The sequence below is a fragment of the Gavialis gangeticus genome, unplaced genomic scaffold (genome assembly GCF_001723915.1).
Source record: "Gavialis gangeticus isolate Ggan-Ray unplaced genomic scaffold, GavGan_comp1, whole genome shotgun sequence".
Classification (NCBI taxonomy): Eukaryota; Metazoa; Chordata; order Crocodylia; family Gavialidae; genus Gavialis; species Gavialis gangeticus.
The window spans coordinates 116,569,417-116,580,147 of NW_017729022.1; the positions used below are offsets into that span (position 1 = coordinate 116,569,417).

At 43.8% G+C, this 10,731-nt stretch overlaps 1 protein-coding gene across 1 annotated transcript in view; it reads right to left on the minus strand.

Annotated features, from left to right (window-relative positions):
• The window catches only part of PRMT8 (protein arginine methyltransferase 8), a 109,733-nt gene that overhangs the window by 5,943 nt on the left and 93,059 nt on the right, over window positions 1-10,731 (minus strand). Inside the window, exon 8 of the mRNA XM_019515857.1 lies at window positions 6,915-7,065. Within this exon, the coding sequence (XP_019371402.1) occupies window positions 6,915-7,065 (151 nt within the window). The remainder of the gene's footprint in view (window positions 1-6,914; window positions 7,066-10,731) is intronic.

Below are 10,731 nucleotides of genomic sequence, written 5' to 3' on the forward strand. Positions count from 1 at the left end.
TGATATGGTATCCCATCCTATTCTCATAAACAAATTGGATTGCCGTGCCATAGACAATTACACAGTCATGTGGGTGGCAAATTGGCTTAAGGGTCATACCCAGAGAGTGGTGGTGGACGGGTTGGTATCGACTTGGAAAGCTGTGAGCAGTGGGGTCCCCCAAGGCTTGGTTCTTGGGCTGGTGCTGTTCAATATCTTCATCAGCGACCTGGATGAGGGCATGGAAAGCACTCTGTCCAAATTCGCAGATGACACAAAACTATGGGGCCAAGTAAACACACTGATGGGAAGAAATCTGTGGCTGTACACTTGAAGTGCCTGCCACTTTAAGGGCTGAGTCAGGCAGCCAGCAGGTACTTGATTGCAGCAGCCATTTTAGAAAGCTTGCTGCCTATATAAACAGAGCAGGTTGCTGCTGCCAGCCCAGGCAGAAACATCGCCGACTGAGCTTCATGGAACATCTAGCAGGTAGGAGTTGGAGGCACTTGGTCCTGGGCATGACCTAAAACTGCACCCTGCCAGGGAAGGGTGGCCTGGTGGGGCTTCTGGTGTGGCCATGTCTCACTCCTTTGAATGTTCTCAGAGATTTAAAACACCCTCCTGGTCTCAGGGTAGTGTACATTGCAAGTGTGTCTCTGCCATGGCCTCACTGTTCACAGGAAGCATTGCCATCTGGCATGCTCCACCAGCCTGTTCCTGTTCATCTGTGCCAAGCCTGGAAATGAGGTTGTAAAGCTTCTCCAAAGGTTCCCCTGCTACTGCTCTTGATATCTGTGTCCCCAGTATGCTTCAGAATATCAGTGCACTTCATGAGTATATTCCTTACTAGGGCAGCAGGTATGTGATGGATTATTCTAGACATTTCAAAAGTTGTTTTTGGTAGTTGTAAGTGAGGGTTCGCAGTGGTGATTTTTTGGGGGATGCCTTGGGTTAATAATTGCCTGTGAATGGAGGGGCTAGAATTGATGGCCCAGGAAGTCCCTTTAAGTCCTGTGTTCCTATAGAAGTGCTGGATAAGTCCCTTAGTGGAGTCTCTATGACTCAGTTCCCCATCTGTAAAAGGCTTCCTTTCTCTCTTGTCTATATATGTTGTAAAACTTGGAATAGAGATCATCCTTTACTGCCAATTAGTTGTGCAGACATATCCCAACTGAACTATTTTACATCACCTAATTTAATGGAGCCCTGGTCTCAGTTGTGCCACTAGTGTGATACAAATAATAAACAAATGAATTGTATGACGCTTCAGATATGCTACCACATAAAGACCCATTTTCCATTTCTTCCTGGCTAATAAAACAATCAAATCTTATGCTAGAAACTTTTTGTCAATCATGATATAATCTATTTTAGTCTCCCAGTTCTGTGGAACTATAATATAATACCTTGACATCTTCCCACTTAGTTTCCACAGATGATAGGTACTGATCTTTTATCTGGATCTATGAAAAACATGGAGCTGGCTCTTCTCTCTCATACTGCAGTAAACCAAAGTTTTCTAGGGATAGAAATAGACATTGACAAAAGACGAGGATCAGCTGTGCCAGGATGTATCTAAACATAGCTGATCTGCGTCATTAAGAGAAACACATGTCACCATTAATGTTGTGGGACAATAGGCAGTGTGTTTTCCCAGGGCTTGAAGAGTCTGGTCCTGTGCACCCCAGAAATTCCCTGCATGATTGGGCCCTTCTAATCCCAGGAGTGCCTGCCTGACTTGCCCTGCTTACCAAGATGCATGCCTGGGATATCTAGGGCATGTCCTGGGAAGTGAAAAAACCCCAGCTTTCCCCGCACACCAAGATGCACCCTCGAGATCATAACAATCATAAAAACTTATGGTTGCAAGGGGCATCAGGAGGTCATCTAGTCCTACCTCCTGCTCAAAGCAGAGCTAGCCCCAAATAGATCACCCCAGCAAAGGCTTTGTCTAGGCAGATCTTAAAAACCTCCAAGGATGGAGAGTCCACAACTTCTCTGGGTAACCTGTTGCAGTATTTTAGTACCCTCCTAGTGAGAGAATTTTTCCTGAGATCTAATCTAAATTTCCCTTGCTGCAACTTGAGACCATTTCTCCTTGTTCTGCCATCTGCCACCACTGAGAACAGTCAAGCTCCATCCTCTTTGTCACCACCCTTCAGATAGTTGAAGGCTGCTATTAAATCTCCCTCAGCCCTCTCTTCTCCGAACTAAATAAATCCCATCAGCCTCTCCTTGTAAATCATGTGCCCCAGCCCCCTAACCATTTTTGTTGCCCTCCACTGGACTCCCTCCAATTTGTGCACATCCTTTCTGCAGTGGGGAGTCCAAAACTGGACACAGCACTCCAGATGTGTCCTCACCAGTGTCAAACAGGGAAATAAACACTTCCCACAATCGGCTGGCAATGCTCCTACAAATGCAGCCCCGCATGCTGTTAGTTTTCTTGGCAGCAAGGGCACACTGTTGGCTCATATTCAGCTTATTGTCCACTGTAACTCCCAGGTCCTTTTTCCACAGAGTTGCTGCTTAGCCTGTTGGTCCCCAGCCTGTACCAATCCCAGAGATGCATCTTGACAGGTAGGGAAAGTCATGCAGGCATTCTGTCCTAAGGGGATCAGTCTAGCCTGGGAATTCACAGGGTGCACAGAATTGGGCCCCTCAAGCCACTGGAGCATCTATCTAGGGTGGCTGGAGAGCATGGGTAGATCCAGGCTGCAGATGCTCTCCTGCCATAAAGTAAACAGGTGTCCGTTTCTAAATAGCAGCACAAATTGATACCACTTTCATTGGGGCCACAATTTGTGGTGCAACAAATGGTATGAAGACCTGTTTGCTTGGCTTGTGTGTCACCATAAAAAAAATGTACGTTAGCACAAAGGCAATGAAAGGCAATGCCTCCTTCCACCCTGATATCAGTGGAGATACATTGGTGAAAACTGGTCTGGGAGGACCGGCCCAGGAATGCAAGAAATGAGCACAAATGGGTAAGATAGTAGGATTAGAATCCAACACAATCCAAGGCTGGCACACTGAACCAAGTAATCTCTTCCTGTTCCTTAACTTTCTTGAGTAGTGTATCAGCAGATGCTACCCCTCAAACACTGAACCTATGCACACATGTTATTCCCTGTAGCCAGGAGGACTGATTCCTCCTTCACTTGAACTGGTTTCACCTGGTATGACTCCAGTGATTTCAAACAAATCATTCCTTGTTTATCCTTGGGCAGAAGGATAGCTGGGGGCAGTGGCTTTAAGGAAGTATGAAAAATCATTGTCCAAAATAATTATATAAATTATATAAGTTTTGATGGAACTTTTATAATAAACATGGTTCTAGAAAAATGTTTTAACACTTTTATACAATATTATGTAGACAGAGAGATTCCCCAATCCTTTCTACTGAAATTAAAAAAACACAGGAATGCCAGAGGAACAATTTACAAATAAACAGATAATTTTTCCTGCTCTGTTAATCTATCTTCATATTTGTTGGAGAGTCTGGGTCATCAACACCTGACAGAGATTTGAGTCACTTAAGAATTCAGGAGCCTCTTTGCATGTCTATCATTTGGTTTGTACATCCAACCTCTCTCTCCCTGTTACAGAGATCCAATTTAAATTGCTATCATCCGCAGACAGGGATCTGTATTCAGTGTGCTTTTCATAGTAAAAATGCAACAGGCTGTGACAAGCCAAATTGAGTTTCTTCCAATATTATGATCATGCATTCACTCCAATCACATCAATATAATCAGACCCACCGGATGGCAAGAATAATTCTGAGGCTCCATCCACATACAGATGTTGCAGCAATATAAAAATTTCAGTGACATCTGTGGTATTTTTTCCTGAAATACTTATACTGTTATTTCCCTTGGTGTAGAGACAGTCATGCTAGTGTAAAAGTACCTCATATCACCATGTATACTTACTTCCATTCCTTTCGGGAAATAAGGTGCGTGTAGTGGTATAACTGTCTACAGAAGGACATTTATATATCTTAACTATTCTGCTAAAGTTTCAACTACAACTGGGTGCAGCAGGAAATCATTTTCCCATTGTATGAGAATTTTGGAGGTTTTGCAAGTTTTCAAGAGGCAAGGCTTTTTTGAAAGTTTTCCTTCTGAATTGGGGCAAAGTTGAATGTTGGAAGAACTTCCACAAACATCTGGATTTTGGATCAGGTCAATCAAAATCATTCATTATAATGTCAACCTCTTTAACATAAACTTTCCAAAAAAGATATACTATTTCAAACTGAATAATCAAACGTTTCCAGTTTGAAAATATGTTGAACCAAGATGTTTTGACAATATTAAAACTTATATTTATTTTCATATTTTTAATCAAGAGATTTATCTAAACTGCCCTTCTCTCTCAATCAAGTTTTGAATTTAGCACATTGGCATTTTCTAATTAAAAAAAAAAATGTTGTCTCTGAAAATTTCTGACTAGTCTGGTCCTTAAATTATATAATAACTTTCAAAAAGCTCCTGAAACTCAGACAACTAGCATCATGCATAGTTTCAGATCCAGAATCCAAAACTATGCCAAAGAATTTACATTAATATCTACTTTGAGTTGTTTTCAGTAAAATTTTGAACTGGAAAAATCTAAGGTTCAGATTAAGCTGAATTAAACCAAGACCAACACTGATGTGCTATGGATTCCAGACATCCCTAAATATTTAATCATAGGTCCTAACATCTGACTATCATCCAACTCTCAGCCTGTGCACTCATTAAAAATCTTATATTAATGATGGTGCCAGGTGTTTTATGGCTCCATTTAATAGAGCTCTGCCCCGTTAGCAGTAGCCAGGGCCGTCCCTGGGGGTGTGAATCAGGGTGACTGCCCCAAGCCCCGCGCTTTGGAGGAGCCTGCAGTGCTGGGCAGAGTGGCTGTGTTGACTCTGCACCACCAGCTTCATATCTGGCCGCTCACTACTCTTCCTCCCCCACACCCTGCTGGCACCACCACTGGGCTGGGATCAGTGCTGGGCACAGCCCATGCCAGGAAGATCAGTGGGCCATCAGCGCCAGTCTCCTGTTATTCAGCAGGCAGATCAGGGAATAGCCCACACCCCCAAGAGGGCTGCGGGGGCTGTGCTGGACTCCTCCCTGGGGTGCAGACCCTCAATCTGCCTGCCAGATTATAGGAAGCTGGTGCTGCTGGCTGGGGCCAGTAGCAGCACCAATCTTCTTGGTCATGGGTGCGGGCTGTGCCCAGTGCTGGTCCCAGCCAGCAGCACAAGCCTCCTGTCATTCAGCAGGCAGATCGGGGGCCCGCACCCCCAGGAGGAGTCCAGCACAGCCCCGCAGCCCTCCCAGGGGTGTGGGCAGGCCCCCAATCTGCCTGCTGGATGACAGGAGGCTGTTGCTGCCAGCTGGAACCAGTGCTGAAGCCAAGTAAGCCTGGTTTCAAAACTTGAAACATTTTGAAAATTTGGAATGTTTCGAGTGCCCTTTTTTTGTTTTGAAGCTGTTTCAGGGGCTTTTGTTTCATTTCAATTTCACTGTTTTGAGCTTGAAATGCATCAAAACAGCTTTGAAACGAAACACTGGGTGAAATTTCACACAGACCTACTGTGCATGCATGTACCCACCCCTCTTTCCTTATTGTTATTCTATTCTCTGTAGGGCTACATTCTCATTTGCATGAAGTCCCGTTTACACAGTTCAGGAATTTAAACATATTTTAAAGAGAATGTAAAAGGCATTTTTATTATTGGCCAACATCATGAACAAACAACTTCTATCAAAATTGCTTTCTACTGGAAACTGGATTGTTGACAAAATGAAATTTGTAACTGTCTACTTTCTGTCCAAAATTTCAGTTCTTTTGGGGGAAAAAAGAGTCTAAATACCAAAGGGCACCTATATGCGTGCCTGATGCCTGGCCCAGCACGTTCTAATTAGAACACGTCAGAGCAGACTCGATTAATCGAGTTTACTGGAGGCTGCTAATTAGCACACTTCAGCAACCTCGGCATTATGTGTATTCAGCATCCCAATGCTTGAAAATGGCAGCGGGGGTGCTCTAACTAAAGGTTATTCAGTGAGCTGTATTTAAGGCACCCCTGCTGCCATTTTGAAGTACAGGATGCCGAATATATGAGACTCTCCAGGTGCTTTAATTACAGTGGCTGTAAGAGCCACTGTAATTAAAGTGCCCCCCCACTTCCACCCTGGACCATGTGTAAAGATGCCCAAAGTGTATTGGGCTTCAAAATAAAATATTTTGGCACAAGTCTGAAATATGCTAACTTGGATATTGCCATCTGGGCACCTCATGGGTGCTATTGTTTGGTTGCATCACACATCTAGCCTCTTCTGCTTGGTAGCGTAATTAATAGGGGGTGAGCAGGGAACTAGCCCCAGATACCAACTTGGATAGGCACAAAAATAACAGTAACTGCCAGTGGCCCAGCCACTGCTCTGCCTCATGTGCTGCTGCTACCCAGGGAGCAAAACTGCCCAGCTGTATCTCTGCCTCTATTGGTCAAGCCCCTTCATATCCCATGATGAGGCACCATGACCAGTACATTTCTCTGACATACTACCTCCCCTCCACAAGAGGGGAATCCAAGAGATTTAGGATGGCAAGGGAACTAGGTTCTTGGGAAGATCGGGGATCTGAAGCACCCAAATTACAACTCCCCAGAGGCTCTGTAGTGAGATTTCAGACTCAAATAAATTTGTTTTTCTGAACAAAACATTTTGATCTTTGATTATTTTTTCCATTGAAAAGTTGAATTTTTTTATGAAGAAAAAAGTTACTCCCAGGAAGCTGATGACTCCATTACATGCCTGATTCTGCCCTTCTGCTTTATTTATCAGCATAAAAAAAAGGTTCACATGCTGGCCATCAGGATCACTAGACATAATTATATACCTGGCAATGTGAGACTAGGGAGAAGAGGTACTGATTACCTGTAGAAAATCCCATTTTCTTGTGGCACTTCGTAAATTCAATATTAAAATAGGTGACCAAGGCATGAATGTAATCGTTGCGCTGAATTTGGAGGCAAAATGCAGATGTGAATGCCAGTTCTTCAGTCTTCACGGTATAAATATCCACTTCCTGTGTTGAGAGGGAAGACAAAAGAACAAGCCCTTTTCATAACGGAAGTTTGCATGGATTTAGTAGGTGAGGTGATCTGATCTGTTTATACATGCTGAGGGATGTATTTAAGCCTATTATTTATTATTCAGCAATGTTGGTACCCTGTAGCCTGTAGCTCTAAGACAGCAGTGGCATGTTCTAGAAAAGTAGCATCCATGTAATCAGCAAATAACCCAGATGGGTGATTTTAAACTAGGCAGCCAGTCAATTAACTCTGTAGCTCAGCAGAGAACAATGGACGGGCCACTCATTTAAAGGGAAGTTTGCCTTTGAGAGTGACAGTCCTTAGAAATAAATTATTAAAATATGCTTGATAACAGAGAGTAAAAGTAGAAGTAGAGTTTAAGACCAATTTTGGTGTGAGTAGGAAAGTAGAAACGGGGTTTAAGACCGATTCATAATTACTTATGTGAGTAGGTGTTACTCAAGTAAGTAACTATGGCAGAATCAGATACATAATGACTAATCCAGGACAGTTAACATGGCTGTCACAAGCCTCTGGGGTTAGGCAGGAATGGATCCAGGGAGGGCAGTGTTGCAGACAGACTCCCATTTCAGTCGACCACATCAGGGAAGCAGCAGCTGGGGACTTTTATTTAAATCTCTGAAGCAAGTAAAAATCCATCCCTCCCTCCCTCTCTGTGCTCAGCACCACCTTACCCTGACCCGCTTCTCCTCTCCCCCACTCACTGCTGCCGCTGGCTCTGGTTGCCCTGGGGGCAGGGGCAGGGATGGGGGTGCAGGCAGGGATGGAGAGAGCTCTAGAGCCATTCCTGTCCACTCCAGCTGGGGTCTGCATGGAGCCAGGCTCAGCCCAGGACAGAAGCAGCAGTGGGGTGGTTATGCCTCCTTCCTGGTCCTCCTGTGTTCCCTGCCAACCCAGGAGCAGGCATGGGGGAAGGAAACCTGTCCACTGCCACTGCTGTCTCTAGCCAAGTCTGGCTCTACATGCACCCCAGCCAGAGCAGGACAGGAGCAGCTCTGGAGCTCCCACCCCAGTTCAGCTGGGGACAGCGGCAGCAACAGATGGGGGAGTGGAGGGATGGGAGCATAAGGGAAGGAACATGCCACTGAGCACAGATGGGAAAGGAGTTGGGGGGAAGGAAGGTTCTTACCTGCTTGAGGGAATTCAAAAAAGTCCCCCAGTGTAGCCACCCTCACCCTCTCAGTGCAGGTCACAGTTACTGCATCCCCTTTCTGAAATTCTGGATCCACCCACAGGAGAAATCAGATGCTGGACTGAAAGGAAGCAGGCCATGAAAGCTGGCAGCAGCAACAGTGAGAAAATTAAGGCATAAGACATCTGTTTACCTGTGTCAGGCCTGATAGAAGATGTAGGGATTTTTCATCACTTGTATGAACTGCACACAGATATATAGCTGGATGAATAATGCAGAAAATATGACATGAATATTCATTTGGATTTTTAAATTAGCTTGCTTCGGCCAGGTCTGGAAATATCGCAATGAATAACCCAGCCTTAGTAGCAATGAGGGTAAGATGAGTTCATAAACCTTTGTCTAATTTCTGGTTAAGAACATTTGTCAAGTTGGTTAATACCTAAGACCACTTCTGTCCACTTTGATTTATGTGGGCACTTCTTTTTTTCCCTCAGAAGAGAAAATGTAATATCTGTGTTGTGCTAAACAAACAGAACATTCAAAGTATGAAATGACCTCACGTCTCCTGGCCCTGCTTTCTGGTCTTGTATTAAATAATGGATTCCAAATATGAAGCAGAGGGATTATTTTTTATGGCCACAGAAGCAAATTATGTAGTTTCAATAAATCTTGAATATTGTGTTCAGCCACAGATGCAACCTCCAAGACAATTTACTTATGCTGATACTCAGATCTCATGCTTCAGGGCATCAGTTTGTAGACTTAGGAATTAGAAGACCTCTCCCCATCTATGTACAGCATTGCACAGTCGACAAGGTGGTATAATATACATTGCACAGTCGACAAGGTGGTGTAACATACATGTTATTAGCCTCAGAATACTGGACACTGTAAGAGGCAGGATACCAAGCTCATTCTTATCTGGATGGTATAGGTACTCTAACATTCCTAATGCTGCATTTCATGGTACAGCTTAAAATAAATCCATTTTCACTTCCTTTTATGTTGATAGTTAGGTGTGAGCACTGGGCAACAAACTGAATATACCATGTATTATTCTTTCTTTATCAAAAGCAGGAACATCAGTTTTTAAAAAGCCCTGTTCTTGCATAGTGTGGCATAAAAGTTTATTCTATAGTACAGAAGTCTAAAAATGAAACATGGGCCAGATGCTCCTCTTCATTACACCAGTTTAAATCTGAAGTCATTCTACTGCAGTGGTTCTCAATCTTTTCAGATTCAAGACATCCCACCAAAAAGAACAGCTCTTAGCTTTCACTCATATTGACCACAGAAAAATAGAGCAATTCTTCTGTTGCAAAGAACTCAGAAAGGTCACAACAGAGCAGAATGTTATTTGACACTATGGCTTCCCATTTGAAATTTCTGTGTTTATCTTGTGCATCATGTGTAGGCATGTAGGTAATGCTAATATTGCATGGCACCCTTAAAAAGCTCTCACAGCACCCAGGGGGCGTGATTGAGAATCACTCTTTTACTGACTTCATTGGAGTCTCTCCAGAGCTATACCAGTGCAACAGAGATTAAAACATACATAAACATATAACACAATTCTAGATGTTGATAACTGCAGGCAATAATAAAAGACATACAAAGAGAAAAACAGACATGCAACTATAATCTGGCAGTTGATTTCCTTTCATAGATAACACAATTCATGTATTTTTTGTTTTCTTTTTAGAAGATAAAGATATCTTTAAGGCAAGATGGCCTTATTTTTAACAAGAGTCTTGTTTTGGCATGAGATCGGAGAGATATTGTTCAAGAACAGTTTCCCATGATGAAAATGATTTTATTGTTGCCAAAGTCACCATGCCTTACCTGTCATGCTGAGTCACTGAATTATCTGTTATACATTTATAAGTGGTCCAACTTAAAACCACTTAGATTGCTTTAAAGTGTTGTTCACTAGCAAAAAGTGATTCTGAATAAAAAGTGATGCAGGGGCTCTGTCTATTATTTTACAATGATATCCTAAAAAGTATGCACATTTTACAAGTAAAACAGGAAAAGATTACCTTATTTACTTGAATCTAAGACAAGGCTGTCCCCCCCATCCAACATGGGGGAGGCGCCCCTCACGTTAGATTCAAGTAAAAGCCAGGAGGGGAGGAGTAGCAAACCCAAACCTGAGGTCAAAGTTGCAGCTACAGGTGCTGCCCCCCTGCCACCTACCCCCCAGAGCCTTTGCTCCCCACTGCAACCTATCTTCTCCTTGCAGCTCCAGCTTTGACTGGGGACCTACTTCAGCTGGGGGCAGGGAACATGCATCATCTGCTGCTTCTGGCCCAGCCTGGACATGCAGCAGGGGCAGCAGCTTTGGTCCCAACTCTGTGCTGCATGCCCCCAGTCAGAGCAGGGTCCCAGGCAGAGCCACAGCTGCAAAGAGAAGGTAAACTGGAGTGGGGGGGCAGCCACTTGAATACCCTCCCCACTTGCACAACTCCTGCCTGCTCCCCCTGGTGCCAGCATCTCCTGCTTG